This window comes from Mya arenaria, chromosome 6 (assembly GCF_026914265.1).
Source record: "Mya arenaria isolate MELC-2E11 chromosome 6, ASM2691426v1".
Classification (NCBI taxonomy): domain Eukaryota; kingdom Metazoa; phylum Mollusca; class Bivalvia; order Myida; family Myidae; genus Mya; species Mya arenaria.
The window spans coordinates 47,814,543-47,831,604 of record NC_069127.1 but is presented as its reverse complement, the minus strand read 5'-3'; the positions used below and the strand labels follow the sequence as shown (position 1 = coordinate 47,831,604).

Below are 17,062 nucleotides of genomic sequence, written 5' to 3'. Positions count from 1 at the left end.
GGGGCCAATTTTGACTCCAAGGCCATAATTTAAACAATCATTGTAGAGGTCCACTAGACGATGAATCATGCCAAATATCTAAGCTCCAGTCCAAGTAAGTTCAAAGGAGAAGATTTTTGAAGTTTTAACTATAAACATATAGAGAATACCCTAACCCCCCGGGGCGGGGCCAATTTTGACCCCAAGGCCATAATTTGAAACAATCTTTGCAAAGGTCCACTAGACGATGAATCATGCCAAATATCTAAGATCTAGTCCAAGTAAGTTCAGAGGAGAAGATTTTTGAAGTTTTAACTATAAACATATAGAGAATACCCATGACCCCCCCCCCCCCCCCCCCCCCCCCCGGGCGGGGCCAATTTTGACCCCAAGGCCATAATTTGAACAATCTTTGTAAAGGCCATAATTTGAACAATCTTTGTAGAAGTCCACTAGACGATGAATCATGCCAAATATCTAAGCTCTAGTCCAAGTAAGTTCAAAGGAGAAGATTTTTGAAGTTTTCACTATAAACATATAGAGAAAACCCATGACCCCCCGGGGCAGGGCCAATTTTGACCCCAAGGCCATAATTTGAACAATCTTTGTAAAGGTCCACTAGACGATGAATCATGCCAAATATCTAAGCTCTAGTCCAAGTAAGTTCAGAGAAGAAGATTTTTGAATTTTAACTATAAACATATAGAGAATACCCATGACCCCCCCCCCCCCCAGGGCGGGGCCAATTTTGACCCCAGGGCCATAATTCGAACAAATTTTGTAGAGGTCCACTAGACGATGAATCATGCCAAATATCTAAGCTCTAGGCCAAGTAAGTTCAGAGGAGAAGATTTTTGAATTTTCACTATAAACATATAGAGAAAACCCATGACCCCCCGGGGCAGAGCCAATTTTGACCCCAAGGCCATAATTTGAACAATCTTTGTAAAGGTCCACTAGACGATGAATCATGCCAAATATCTAAGCTCTAGGCCAAGTAAGTTCAGAGTAGAAGATTTTTTAATTTTTCACTATAAACATATAGAGAAAACCCATGACCCCCCGGGGCAGGGCCAATTTTGACCCCAAGGCCATAATTTGAACAATCTTTGTAAAGGTCCACTAGACGATGAATCATGCCAAATATCTAAGCTCTAGGCCAAGTAAGTTCAGAGTAGAAGATTTTTTAATTTTTCACTATAAACATATAGAGAAAACCCATGACCCCCCAAGGGGGCGGGGCCAATTTTGACCCAAGGCCATAATTTGAACAATCTTTGTAGAGGTCCACTAGACAATGAATCATGCCAAATATCTAAGCTCTAGGCCAAGTAAGTTCAGAGGAGAAGATTTTTTAAGGTTTTCACTATAAACATAAAAAGAAAACCCATGACCCCCCGGGGCAGGGCCAATTTTGACCCCAGGGCCATAATTTGTACAAACTTTGTAGAGGTCCACTAGACGATGAATCATGCCAAATATCTTAGCTCTAGGCCAAGTAAGTTCAGAGGAGAAGATTTTTTAAGTTTTCACTATAAACATATAGAGAAAACCCATGCCCCCCCCCCCCCGGGCGGGGCCAATTTTGACCCCAGGGCCATAATTTGAACAAACTTTGTAGAGGTCCACTAGACGATGAATCATGCCAAATATCTAAGCTCTAGGCCAAGTAAGTTCAGAGGAGAAGATTTTTTAAGTTTTCACTATAAACATATAGCAATATATGCCATGGCAACCAGAGTTCTGCATGGAATTGAATTCTTTGAACAACTTTGATAGAAGACCACCCAAGGAACATCCCTGAAGTTTTATTAATATTGGCCCAGCGGTTAAGGAGGAGATGTCTTTTAAGTAAATTGTTGACGGACGACGCACTACGCACGCCGGACAAAAGGCGATCACAAAAGCTCACCTTGTCACAAAGTGACAGGTGAGCTAAAAACAATGTCTGCAATTGAAGTTTCATTTCAATCCATGGGACTGTACACCAGATTGGCAACAAAAAGTTTTTTTCTGTAACGAATCTCATTTTATTTAATAAAATGTTTTACTCTTTGTTACATAATTGTAAAAAAATAGCCAAATGTAAAAAATAAATCGGAGACCGGGTTCGAACTGGTGTCGCCAAAATTGCAGTCCAGTGTTGTATCCACTGTGCTACGAAGGCTTCCCCTAAACAGTAGGAATATTTAAGCTATATACCTAACTTGGTAATATCACGTGATAACATCGACTAGCCAATCATGCATAAGGAATGAATTCTACTAGGTAGAGAGTACCTAGTTATCTTTTTTAATGGAAAAAAACTGTGAAAAATAAATTAATAATTGTAAACTATGTGGTACTTCAGTAAGTAAGTTTCAAGTAAGTTTCAATGCATTGTACACATCGATACTTGTTTATGTCAGGGTTTTTTCGCTATTTCATCACAATTTTGAAAAATATCAGGGAAAGGGGAGATAACTTCAAAAAATATATAAAGTAACAAAAAAATGTTTGCTTTCAGAATAATTTAAGGAATGAATTGCCGGGTTGATGTCATTATCGGGGTATGAACGCAATTGGGTTGGTCAATGTGTGTGGAATGTGCGTGCCCATAATCTAGGCATGCAAGGCGGATCTGGCTGGTTTTCGAAAGGAACCGAGCTCTAATGGATATGTAGATACTGTACAAGTTTCATCAAGATACAATCAAAACTGAAGGCTGTATCGTGTTAACGAGCAATTGTTTACAGGATTTTTATACTATCAAGGGCCATAATCTAGGCATGCATGGGTGGATCTGGCTGGTTTTCAAAAGGAACCAAGCTCTAATGGATATGTAGATACTGTACAGGTTTCATCACGATACAATCAAAACTGAAGGCTGTATTGTGTTAACATGAATTGTTTACAGACGCATGGACGCACATACTACGTACACATTACCATCGCATAAGCTCTTCTGGCCTTTGGCCAGTAGAGCTAACAAGAGGCACATCAGTGCCTGTGCTCCACTGGCCAAAAGGTTCAAGCAAAGACCACCTAACGAACATTTTCGTCAAGTTTCATAGAAATACAATCATCAATTTTTGAGAAGTTATTTAAAAAAATTTTTTACTTTAATAGCTCTGGCTGCCATGTTGTGCAGTGGACCGAAATGATTTGGGCAATTTGAGTAAAGGAGCACCAAACAAACATTTCTGTCAAGTTTTATCGAAAAAAGGTCATCGGTTTCGACGACAAGTCGTATAAAGTTTTTTTTATTTTTTAGCTCTGGCAGCCATGGTGTGCAGTGGACTGGAACCATTTAACAAATTTTGGTTAATGACCATCCAAGGAACATTTCTGTTAAGTTTCATCAAAATCTGATCATCGGTTTCTGAGAAGATGTTCTTTAAAGGTTTTTCTATTTTTTTGCCCTGGCAGCCATGTTGTGCAGCGGACCGGAACCATTTGAGCAATTTTGGTTAAGGACCACCCAAGGAACAATTCTGTCAAGTTTCATCAAAATCTGCCTATCCGTTTCAGAGGAGATGTCGTTTAAAGATTTTGCTATTTTTAGCTGTGGCGGCCATATTGTGCAATGGACCAGAACCATTTGAGCAATTTAATAAAGGACCACCCAAGGAACATTACTGTCAAGTTTCATCAAAATCTGCCGAACCGTTTCAGAGGAGATGTCGTTTAAAGATTTTGCTATTTTTAGCTCTGGCGGCCATATTGTGCAATGGACCGGAACCATTTGAGCAATTTTGGTAAAGGACCATCCAAGGAACATTTCTGCTAAGTTTCATCAAAATCTGATCATCGGTTTCTGAGAAGATGTTCTTTAAAGGTTTTTCTATTTTTTTGCCCTGGCAGCCATGTTGTGCAGCGGACCGGAACCATTTGAGCAATTTTGGTTAAGGACCATCCAAGGAACAATTCTGTCAAGTTTCATCAAAATCTGCCTATCCGTTTCAGAGGAGATGTCGTTTAAAGATTTTGCTATTTTTAGCTGTGGCGGCCATATTGTGCAATGGACCAGAACCATTTGAGCAATTTTAATAAAGGACCACCCAAGGAACATTACTGTCAAGTTTCATCAAAATCTGCCGAACCGTTTCAGAGGAGATGTCGTTTAAAGATTTTGCTATTTTTAGCTCTGGCGGCCATATTGTGCAATGGACCGGAACCATTTGAGCAATTTTGGTAAAGGACCATCCAAGGAACATTTCTGTTAAGTTTCATCAAAATCTGATCATCGGTTTCTGAGAAGATGTTCTTTAAAGGTTTTTCTATTTTTTTGCCCTGGCAGCCATGTTGTGCAGCGGACCGGAACCATTTGAGCAATTTTGGTTAAGGACCATCCAAGGAACAATTCTGTCAAGTTTCATCAAAATCTGCCTATCCGTTTCAGAGGAGATGTCGTTTAAAGATTTTGCTATTTTTAGCTGTGGCGGCCATATTGTGCAATGGACCAGAACCATTTGAGCAATTTTAATAAAGGACCACCCAAGGAACATTACTGTCAAGTTTCATCAAAATCTGCCTATCCGTTTCAGAGGAGATGTCGTTTAAAGATTTTGCTATTTTTAGCTCTGGCGGCCATATTGTGCAATGGACCGGAACCATTTGAGCAATTTTGGTAAAGGACCATCCAAGGAACATTTCTGTTAAGTTTCATCAAAATCTGATCATCGGTTTCTGAGAAGATGTTCTTTAAAGGTTTTTCTATTTTTTTTGCCCTGGCAGCCATGTTGTGCAGCGGACCGGAACCATCTGAGCAATTTTGGTTAAGGACCACCCAAGGAACATTACTGTCAAGTTTCATCAAAATCTGCCTATCCGTTTCAGAGGAGATGTCGTTTAAAGATTTTGCTATTTTTAGCTGTGGCGGCCATATTGTGCAATGGACCAGAACCATTTGAGCAATTTTAATAAAGGACCACCCAAGGAACATTACTGTCAAGTTTCATCAAAATCTGCCGAACCGTTTCAGAGGAGATGTCGTTTAAAGATTTTGCTATTTTTAGCTCTGGCGGCCATATTGTGCAATGGACCGGAACCATTTGAGCAATTTTGGTAAAGGACCACCAAAGGAACATTCCTGTGAAGTTTTGTCAAAATCCGCTTATCAGTTTCAGAGGAGATGTCGTTTAAAGTAAAAGTTTACGCACGCACGCACGCACGCACGCACGCACGCACTCACGACGGACAATCTGTGACGACATAAGCTCCATGGCCTTCGGCCAGTGGAGCTAAAAACTACTTCATTTCATTTAAGAAAACCTTTCAGTAATCTGTTCTTACCCATTCTGTAAATAGAACAACCCGACTATAACCAGAAAGATTTTTTTCAAATGACGTCACAATAATGCGGGAAAAGATCAACCACTTGAAATCACTTTAAAACTTAAAAATTGAAACACTTCTGGCACCAATATATTTAAAATATAATAAACTAACACTTTCTAAAATGTTGATCTATATTTTACGGGACCTGCTGACACAATACAACCAATAACAAGATCAATAGCTTTCATGTATATTGTTATGCAATGAATTACGATCCGAACATACCAATTGCCGAAAGGTAGTTCATTTAAGGAATGGAAGTTATATAATCAAATATAATCAAACTGTATAAACCAAGTTTTATTTAAATCCCATCAATAGTTTTGAAGTAATGTCCTGGACAAGAATGTGATGGACAGATGGAAGGACAAAGTGACAACTATATGCTCTCCCTTTGGGTCGAAAAATAACTCTGTAATTAGCTGAAAAAGAGTTATGGTTCTTGTACACTGCACTTCATCTTATTATATTCTATCATTGTATGAAGTTTATTAAATTCCATCCGTTGGTTTTCAAGTAAGGGAGTGAGAGTCAATAATGTCTTGTATGAACACTGTATTTGCCATATATTCAAAATGATCAGTAGAGTAGCAAAACAATGAGGTATTTTATCTGGCAATTCAAATCTGGGGAATTCAGATATTGATTTTGTGTCTGGTTGACCTAAATTATAAATTGTTTGTCTGAGTTTAATATTACCTGTATAGCAGAATGTCAACAATCAGATTACTGGTAGTTAAAAGCAGAATATTAGGATAACAACATTACAAAAGTAATGCTGAATTAGATTTAATCACAGATTTATTACAGATTGCCATCAATGTTCAACTGCAGCCAAATGTATAAAACGAGGATAAGTTATCCACAGCTAATCTTTTAGCTAGTTTCACTTTCAAAAAAGTGGATTTGTCATTCGTAATTATCTGGGATAAATATTAACCAATTAATTGACCAAGCCAAAGAATTAACCAGTGTTAAAAAAGATATATATAAACAAATTGGTATATTTTCATAATAAAACAGGTTTAGTTAGTGATTTCCCCTAAATTTGACAATATTCAGATACAAATTAATTAAGCATTAAAGTTTCTTCCTGCTCATATGCTCATTATAATATATAACCAATCGAGCAAATTCAGTACCAAAATGTGCAATCTTTTGTTGATCATTATGAATTAAAAACTTTATGAGGTCATCCCAGTCAAGTTCTGTACTATGCAAACATACCTAGGTAATTCAAATAGTCTAAATATCAAAAATTTGTTGATTTATAAACAAAGCTTGCGACAAATGAAACTAACACCTGGCTGATTTAACTTTCGCCCAAATTGCCACGTAAATACATGGTGGCCATATTTTTAAATTCAGACCCAGTCCTGAAGTATGACAATTCAATAACAGTCAACTTTGATTGTATCATTTTGGGATCATTTGCAAAAACTACCGCATCACCAGAGAATAATAGTTCAAATATTTTCATGTCATCAATACCATTTAAATTACTATTTATATTATTTAAAAGAAGAGACACAAAGTTCAACAAAATCCCCCTGTTGGATAGAATCAAAAGATGAAAGGTACCCATATGGAAAAGTTGAAAGTCTATATAGTTCCTTTAGGAAGAAGAGTCACAAAATGCTATAAACCCCCCACAGCTAAATACCTTATGTTCCAGTTTATTTGAGGAGTTTTGGTACTTAATGTAAGAATTAACAACAGAATACGCTGCTTTTACAACAAAAATTGCAAGTATTCAAATAGACATCTGACATTGCCTTTCTGTAATAGACATTTTAATTTGGAATACCAGCTATAAGAATTTGAGGGAGGAGGCATTTAGCAATCATTGAAAAATAGACAACTGTACCAAGTCATCTAGAACAAAAAATTATGCTCTTAGGCCAAATAAAAAAATACCTGTGTTTCCGGTAACATGGCGAAAAACATAGGGTCGGTAGGGATTTTTTTTTTTCTACAGTTCTGATTTCATGCAATATTCTGTTTTCTTGCATACCGGACTTGTGACCAGTGCTGGAAAAACCCATTTTACATACCCCATGTAAGATGAGTCATGCAATAAATAATCGTAAAAAAACTCTATTTTTAGTTATTTCAAATTACTGTGCTCTATTACGTCCGTAAACAATGTCGTACGCGCTCTTTGATGTAATTGTACAAAAGTTCATTTTCTACGTCATTTTTTTCACAAATTGATAAATTAAGATTTGCAGGAAAAAATATCAATCATGTGTTTCCGGTACGGATAGAAAAATCCGACCCTCGGGCACGCTGCGTGGCCGGTAACTCGGCAAGCTTCGTTACTGGCTTACGCACGTGCCCTCGGGTCGGATGTTTTTATCCGTATCGGTATCACATGATAGATACTTATAGCATCGGATCAATTATGTTATATCTAAGCAGTTCATAATTCACAAAAAGTCAGAAAAAAACAGCATCGTTTACTGTCTGAAATCATCTCCTTACCTTCGACTACTGTATTTTCCCGCCTATTTTGCCAATGACGTTTAATAATAGAACAAGTAAACGCGGATATGGATTTATTTTACGTATCTTATTTTCGTACAATCAATGTTTTATTCATATTTGTACTGAATTCAAACATTTTGGACATTGTTTTTAGATTCTAAGATGACGATTATTGATTATTATCTTTTCGACAGTATGATATTTTCTAACCAGCCTAGACGAAATCCTGGCAATAAAATGGGATCATACGGTATCCGACTGATCGATTTAAATACAAACCATAGCCACGTGCCTTTGATCTAATCACCGCTTGTGGTCTGACGTCACAAATTGTACCGTGTGATATGCAGCCGACACATTCACAATGTGTTGTCAACTAATGCAGGTGTTTGTTTGGATTTCAGTTGATGGGACTTAAATTAAGGGAAATAAATAACCCAGGGCTGTGTATTGCCGGACAAAAGGCAATCTTTGACCTGCGATCCAAGAATCGATTCACGATTCACTTGGTTATAAAGCAATACATAATTTGGAAGTAAATGAATAATTAAAGTATAACAAAAGCTTCATTTTTGTTCAGTTTTCACTTTTTTGTCAGCCTTTACATCAAACCTGAAATGTTTCCAGATTTTAGAAGAATAGGAAACTAGGTCATTTCTATATAGCGCTGGATTTGATGTTTTTGTTGACGGGTATGCCATGCTGACATTGAAATGCAGACGAAAATAAATGATAGCTGTACATATTAAGTTTCGCATTTTTTTTTATAATGTTGTAGATCTTTTCTTTATAATTTCTTTAGGCCACACCAAATTAATGTTTAAGTCCTCGGATTTTTGCCAAAAAAATTTGTCACTTTTCATAAAAACCGAAGCGAGCGAAGAGCGAAAAATAAATTGTTCCTTATATTTATTATAAATAAGACGGATTGTTCAAAATAATTGCCCTTAAACCCATTTTAATGCCATCTTGAACCGAACCTCTAATGGACATTGGGAAAATGTCGGAATACATACTATTTATTCATCCGTGTTTAGTACAAACATTATATGAATAAATCTAATTTCTTATATAATTAAAACATACTTTAATATGACAATCATTCATAATAATAAATAACCCTGCTTTTAGTAGAAAGTTTGAAACGACTTATATAAATCTACCTGAATCAGTTTAACATCATATGCAGCTGTATTTAGACATAACTTAGGTTTGATTTTGGATTTACATCAGACTCCATATAACATAGACCAAATTTTGTTTTTATTATCACAGGAAATGCAATGACATGTGCTTATTAAAACAAAAAGAACAAGGGTATTGTTCAGTTTACTTTTTTGGTTATTTAGATGTTTTTATGCACCAGCCAATTGTATATGCCCCCCCCACCTAAGTTCGGAATAACGGGGACTTTGACTTCCGGTCTCTCAAAACCCGGGTAAAATACCCGACCTGCAAGGACACACTGCTGGTAAAATCCCTGCCAAATGGCCCTACAACCCCGAATACCTATGTGAGGCCCATTCCCGACTATTTTCAATATGAAGACAAAACCACATTCACTAGGCATTGCAGGGCCACCTGAGAGGTAAAAACACAGCCCATTGCCTCTGCTGTCCCCGGTATACCCCTGGAACAAGGGTGAGGGGTGGGCGGGGCAGTGGTCACAATTGACAAGTGCATTACAATCCCGGATTATGCTGCAAATAAAAACAAAATATAAGGTGATAAACTTAGGCTTACTTATGTTGAGGTATATCCAGTCCAGTGTTTATATCGCTATTTGTGAAAAGATATTTGTTCAAAACTGTTGTTTTGTCAGAATTTGATAAAAAAAATGAGCTTGATACATCAATTTGGACCAAACAATGACTCATGTTCCAGTTAAGATGACCTGTCATCTTAAGCATTGTTGTAACGAGGTAAAATTTTGGTCCCTTGTATTATGACTTGAATAAAATAGTACTAAGTTGATCATTCCGATTTCCATTCAAAACGAGTCACTTATTACGCAATATAATTGCTACCAGTCTCAAATACACATGCTTTATTGCATAATGATTGCTCAAAACATATTTATTGTCAAAAATAAGATTTAATTTCCAAACTATGAGCCACATTGTTTATACCGGAAGCCGCCATTTTGATTGAATTTATTGAAACCCATGCTAAACCGATCGATATACAGTATAAAAACACTAAGCATCGGTAACTTCCCTTTACAAAAACACGAAAACTAGCGTAGAAAAGTTATACTTGATTATTTTAAGCCTTTTAATAAATTATTACCTGAAAAAAATCTGCTTGGCGATCAAAATGGAGGTGCGGGCGCACAAAAAAAATAAAAAATTTTTTTTTACTTTTTAAAAAAAACAGGAGCCGTAAATCAAATATCAATTTGGTGTGGCCTTAATGCCCTTTTTATTTCTTATTTCTATATTTGTATTCTTTTTAAAACATTATATTCCCTTAAAACCTTGACAAGAAGCAATTTCTCCATTCGAACACTGCACACTGAATTGAATGCTAGCTCTGTATGAATTAACTTCCGGTTGCGTCAGTGTAACGTATTTCGGACATTTCGTATAAACAATGCATTATATTTTATTTAAGCAACCACAATATTTGCTGGCATTGAATTAAATTATTTTGTTTTAGTCTTTTATTAAATTTTGCACTTGAATCGCGACCTAGTGATCTCAGCACTGCGAGTATTTGTGTCGATTTTTTTTCCCTGTAATGCCTAAAAAAAGATTAGGGTCGGCGAGGAAAAAATAGGGTCGGTAGGGTTATCCGAAACGCACATATTTTTTTATTTGGCCTTATGAAAATAAATGTAATCACTGTCACATTTGCTCTACATTATAGGGAGCTACAGTAAATGGGGTAAAACCTTGATTGACATTAGCCCACAAATAAGTGCAAACAGCAAACTTTATGCGACTTCTACATATATATATATATATAACTAAAAGATTGACGTATTATCTGTATAAACCATCAGCATGTACATCTTTTTACAAATGGAAACTGGCATGCCCTCAACAAATGTTAAATTAACATGCATGCATTCGGCTAAAACACGGTATTTGTCCACCTAAGTGTCTCACCAAGGTGGAAAAGTTTCAGTCATTGGAAATGATATTTGTTTTCCTACAGTCGCTTTTATAAATTAATTTTTTTGGCGACTTTTACATACAGGTCAGTGTAAGGTTACAGACACTACAACAGGCATATAACAACAAAGATTTTAATGGAAACAAGTCTGTATTATTCAGGTTAACACAGAAAACTAACAATTAGAATGTTAACAAACAAATGCATAAAATCTCTGCTTGAGATAAGCATAAAAAAAAACATATTTCATCCCAGTTGCGATGAACTCTAAAAATTGACAAAAATGATCACACAACTTTAACTGTAACTTTTAAAGTTTGTAGAACCAAGTGCCCCAAGCACATTGTTTTTCTAAAATAAACACTTTTCCTATCAAGTATAGTCAGTTTCTGCTGTTTATATCAATAGAACATATTTTTTGTATGAGATAGAAATAGACTGCACTACGGTTACGGACTCTACACATTGTAAGAACCAACACATGCTCAACATTTTCTATTTGAAATACACATGTTTGTGTATTTTCAACAGATTAACTTTAACTTTGCTGAGTTCCTGTGTATTGAATTTAAAATGACCTCTTTCATTGACAAGTTCAGGAGCTTCTAGCTTTGAAATGATATGTTCTGTTTGCTCCTGAGAAACGTCTGACTTCTCAGGCCACACATATGCGTTTCCAGCTTTCTTCATATATTTAAGCCCATATTCTGTTTCAGATTTACTTGTAATTTCAGCAACGTAAACACTTATGGGTCCTTTTCTCGGTTTGAGCCCAACGGTAACAAAATCACCAGGTTGAAAGGCTGTATCTTGTTGGGATGTTGTTGCTGCTGTCTCTTCTATTTTTCTCCTCTTGGCTTTTGGTTGCTTGGTCTCCGATTTTCTTTTCAAAGTTATTTGTTTCTGTCCTTTTGTTTGTTCTTTGCAGGTTGCTTTAGGCTGCTCCTTGTTAGATGGTTGTTTCTTCTTTACATTTAGTTTTTCTTGGACTTTTCTAATAACATCAAGGTTTCTTTTCTCCCACTTATTAACTATGTCTACATTCTCACATTTTGATGTTACACCATTCACACAAGCATCACAGTAACAACTAAGTTTCCTTGAGTTCAGCTCATAGTCTTTACCAACAGACTTAACAGAGTGCAGCTTCCGTGTTCCAGTTAATGTTTGTACATTTGTTTCTGGTCGGTTTCTATTCACATTTTCAACAAATACAAATTCTCTTCTCGACAGAGTGCTTTTTACAGTGTCCACTACTTCCATATTCAGAGTTTCTTGACAAAATTGGTAAACGTCTTCAGCATTACCAAGAACTTTCCTGTTACTTATTACAGCACGATAACAAGCATTCTTTACAGTTGCACCCAACCCATCACAGACATTCTTTCCATGAGACGTTTCAAAGTAGTTTCGAGTCATTTTGGGCTGCTTTCTGAGACTGATATCAGCAAACGCCTTTTTCCCCTTGTACTGGGCTGCACACCCATCAGTCCACTCGTGGAGTTCACCAATCTTCACCCCTCTGCTTTCTAGTAATTTAATGGCTTGATTCTCGAAGACAATTGCTAAATCCGCATCATGTTTGGTTTCTTCACTTATTCCAATGATGGCATGTTTTACTGTAACATCTTTGTCATCAAGACTTTCTTTATAGTAGCACATCATTGGATGTACAGTTACCTGGTTTCTATCAAAGAACCCTGACTGCACTTCACTTTGGAAGACACATGCATAGTTCTCACTGAAATCCATTACCATGGCTACAGATCCCTTTGTTAATTTCTCTACACATACACCCATTTGTTTCTGTTGCCAGGATGCTCTAAATGCATGCTCTGGGTACACCATCATGTCTTTCTCTAAAGCTGTCAAAAACACTTTGAAATCAGCTTCTTTGGGCACACAAGAAACGCAGCGCTTTACTTTGTCATATTTCTTTATTTCAATGCTTTCCCATTGATACCATGACACCATCCCATCTCTGTTCTTTTCTTCCATAGTCGCCAAATACTTTTGAAGGCCTTGTACTCCACATTTTTCACAATTTCTTGACACACATTTTAAAGATGGCTCTTGTTCATAGCTGCAGAATGTTGCATCACTCAGACTCTTCTTATCAATCTTAATGTCTTCTGTCATGTCAGTCTCTTTTACAACTCGTTTCAATGTTGTAAGTGCTTCTACTTTCAGGGCTACATTACAACAAGTCTGGCACAGGCATGACCGTCTGCTTGTCTCGGACACTTTCTTTACATTAACTGGTTTTAGTTTGCTGAATGATGTAAGTTCTATTTTATGATTGGGGTTTCTTGTTTTGTATAACTTGTGTGCTTCTTCTAGTGTCATTGTCATCACATGTTTCTGTAGTGTTTCTTTCATAACAGTCTGAGTTTTGATTCTAACAACATCACGTTTGGATGGCACCTCTGCTAATTTCAGCACTCAGGTAGAACTCTTTCACTGATTGTTTCACATGATCACTTATCACATCACATCTTGTTTTTCTCTGTTTCTTTTTCCACCATTCATTTCTCATATTCCTTGTCTTGTAAGACACATTGAAATATTTACTAACTGTGATCTTTTTGTATTTCCTTAGTACTGATTCACGTATTACATCATATGCATGTTTCTTTTCTCTGTCTTTTCGAACACCAATGTTTACTTCGGAAATACTTTCTTTCAAGGAATTCATTATAGCATCTGCTACTTCAAGTTTCTTCTTACAAGCTGGTGTCATTGTTACTCCTTGGTCAGAAAGTACTTTGGATGTTGAAGGTGACTCAATAAGCTTCTTTAAAATGGCGGCTTTCTTCTTTGGTGTCCTAGGCAGAATGCCTTTCACCATTTGCGCTCGTCTGTATACTGTTGCACGGGATAAGTTACTTTTGTTCTGTCTGCTTTCTCCATGACTGTCATTTTCATCAACTGTGTTAACAATTGGAATTGTAGGAGACTTAAGTTTAATTCGCATTCTCCAGGCTTGTGTTCGCTTCACAGCTTTTTTCTTTTTTTCTTCCAGAGCCGGTTTCTTACTCTTTTTAACACCAGGATCTTCAGAAGAACATGTTGTTTTCATCTTTTTTCTCTGTCTGTATCTTTTCATTTCTTCAGCTTTTTTCTTTCTTAAGGAGGCTTTTAATTCAGGATCTGAATTGGCCATGAGTTTCACTTTCATTCGAGCTTCCTTCTTTCTTTCTGTGTCTTTCTTTTAGATTTCAGAATATTTTGTGGAGTTTTCTGTTTTCTGACGCATTCTCCATGCCTTGACTTTCAGCCTGTTTTTCTCCTTTTGCTTCTTTTCTATGTCTTCATTCTTTTCAGCATTCATTTCAGCATTTTTTTCAAGTTTCCGGGATCGCAGTGATGATTTTCGGCTCTCTTCTGTAAAAAGACATTCTGAATATTAATTAACCTTAAACGGTTGGGTTCAATGTATACCTTAGAATATTAATATATATGGTATATAAATCTTAATATAAAGACAGGTTTTGTGAAAAGAAAAACCTCAAAAGGTATAAATGTCCCTATATGGTTCAATTGTATTGTTTCTGTTCATAAAAATGTTTTTGAACATACTTACAGTAGACTTAGAAACAAGTGGCCGTATTTTGTAGAGTCTGTAACCTGAGTACAAGTACAAATCAAATATTACTTAAGCTTCAATTCTGTACATTTAACAAGTATCCACTGTGTCTGTGATCTGTATATTATAACACTGATTGTATTCATTGGCATACACGCCAATCTTTATGTAAAAATATTTCATCTCGGCTCCGTAATAGGCTACACAAAATGAAATTGTGTGTCATACTGTCATAGGATTTCCATTAAACAACCTGTTAAGACCATTTTAGTTTGTTATATGTTGGGCATGGCAATTTCAACAAATAAGCATCACAACATGTGCATTTCATGTGGACAATTGCATTAATTCAGGGCATCATGTACAGACATATGGTTTTGGTTACGGACCCTACGTAACATAGCATGGAATGTTTAGATAAGGATAATACATACCTAGAGCATCACTGGAACCAACACCTTTAGTGTTTTCCATTTGAAAGGACTTCTTGCTGGAATCTGACCGACTATTACCCAAAATAAGCCATTTTCTTAGCTGATTCCATCATTACAGCTGGACTGTTGTATTTCTTAGAAAGGCGGTTGTTTTGGATGATGCAATAATTCATCACAAATATTGTTGCATCAGCCGTTTTATTGGTATTTTCCAATAGTTAAAAGATGATGCAATATTGCACAATAAAAAAATTGCTTTTACCATGAAAAAATATAAGGAAATATGCTATTGAAAACAATGGAAATTTCAAATCAAAATTTGAAGGCAGATTTTGTAGTGTCCGTAACATTAAATATGTAAAAAAATGCAACTTAAAATCAAAATATTCCAAAAATATTTCAGCCATTAAACATACTCATACAGAGGTTTTTATTTGTGGAATGCCACATTTCTGTCATTAATACATATGTAGATACAAACCCATGGTTACGGACTCTACATATTTTTTAACCCTGAAAATCTTACAGGTGAACCTCCTTCTTTTTAAGAATGTGAATCATGAATGCCCAAAGCAACAAAAAATTGGAAGTTTGATTAATAATCAGTCTTACAAAACAGTTATCACTTGTAAATGGGTGAATTTTCAATGTTTTTCATGCATATAACAAGGGATACTTATTGTGATTTTGAAAAATTGGCAAAAGCACCACTTTATGTTAATAAGTCATATTTTCTGTAATAATTTGTCTATTTTCTTGATTTACCCACCAAAATTTAGCACTTGAATTTTTTATAAGCTGAGGTTATGCATTTTTTCCAAATCATCATGCAAAATAGATATATAACAGTTTGAATATATAAAAAAAATCAAATGAGACAGCATAACGCTTGAAAATGGCCATTTTTGGGATATGTTTTTTGCTGTTACTCGAATACAAATTGATATTTTCACTTGAAATTTGGAGGCCAGCAGGAGTGGACTAGGTTACATGCTTTGGCTGCAAAGAATTAAGTTTGAAATCACACACTTTCCTTCAATCTATGTATAACAACCAAAAAATATAAAATGGACAAATACCGTGTTTTAGCCGATTGTTCTCACTTCCTGAACTTTTTGAAGTTTACAACAATTTAGATCTTTATATCAGTAATAGAATTGTCTTGTTTCTTGTACCAACCCTAAATTTTGGTGAAGAAATATTGGGTTACCATGAATGATCAGATGTTGTAATTGTACACGTAAATACACAAAAAAAACTAAATTATCAAGTACTGGATCAGATTAGTAACTTTAAATGAGATCTTTATAATATTTAAAATGTATTATATGCTCAAAAATAACAATGATAATGAACTAAACTATAATGGCTACAGCTGGCATCCAAAATCAAACAAATCCTCAATGGACACGGGCTAGGCTTTTTTGGTTGAATCAGTTTAATATGCTATTTGATTTAAGTGTTATAAAACAGCAATTACTGGATAATTATTATGAAAGATGGCATTCATCCATTCCATTAATAACTGTGGATGCCTTAAAACGTATTGTCTACAGTATTCAAACATACATTTAACATAGAAAACTACCTGTAACATTTTAAGACTCAAAGTTTAATAATTCGGACATCATCACATGATTTACATATGGAACATGGTCAATAATGAAATTATCTTATTATCAAGACCTCAGAGATTAAGTAACTGTAATTAAAGATTGATTGAAAAGTGAATTATACCTCTTTTTATTGAAATGCCCAAGATATCACGACTAGTCTCTTAAGAGCCATACATATGAACAAATATTATAACATATGGCCAACAAAGCTAAGATTTGTCAAACTATAACTATAATGGTTGCTTGTTTGTATAACTATGTAAACTTAGAACCGCATCTAATGAAGTTGGCCGGAGATGGCCGAGTAGCTACGATTCAGCATAACAGCATAACTGTTTGTTTTTAAGACAAAATTATTAATGGTCTGTGATATTATTAACAATTCATAACATATTGAAGATGTATCCGGGATTTATTGTTTGGAAAATTTACTTCACTGGACCCAAATTTCTAAAACATAGACTGATAATTATATAAACTAGCCGTTGTTGATGCTGTTGTTGATCCTAAAAATATCATTTCTG

General features: G+C 35.7%; 2 protein-coding genes across 4 annotated transcripts in view; both read right to left on the bottom strand.

Annotated features, from left to right (window-relative positions):
* Positions 1-17,062, bottom strand: part of LOC128236988 (putative inhibitor of apoptosis) — a 58,146-nt gene that overhangs the window by 15,683 nt on the left and 25,401 nt on the right. The window lies entirely within an intron of this gene.
* Positions 12,707-15,400, bottom strand: LOC128236989 (uncharacterized). 2 transcript variants are annotated; one of them, XM_052952156.1, is made up of 2 exons: positions 14,486-15,400; positions 12,707-14,286 (listed from the first exon to the last, which is right to left on the bottom strand). In XM_052952156.1, the coding sequence occupies exon 2, from the start codon at positions 14,078-14,080 to the stop codon at positions 13,310-13,312; it is 771 nt and encodes a 256-aa protein (XP_052808116.1). In that variant the 5' UTR covers positions 14,081-14,286; positions 14,486-15,400; the 3' UTR covers positions 12,707-13,309. The 2 variants fall into 2 exon arrangements, with proteins under 2 accessions (XP_052808116.1, XP_052808115.1); XM_052952155.1 differs by having other exon boundaries at positions 14,923-15,400.

Excerpts from the sequence above, each read along its gene's own strand:
- LOC128236989 (XM_052952156.1), bottom strand. The coding sequence starts at position 14,080 with ATGAAAGTGAAACTCATGGCCAATTCAGATCCTGAATTAAAAGCCTCC.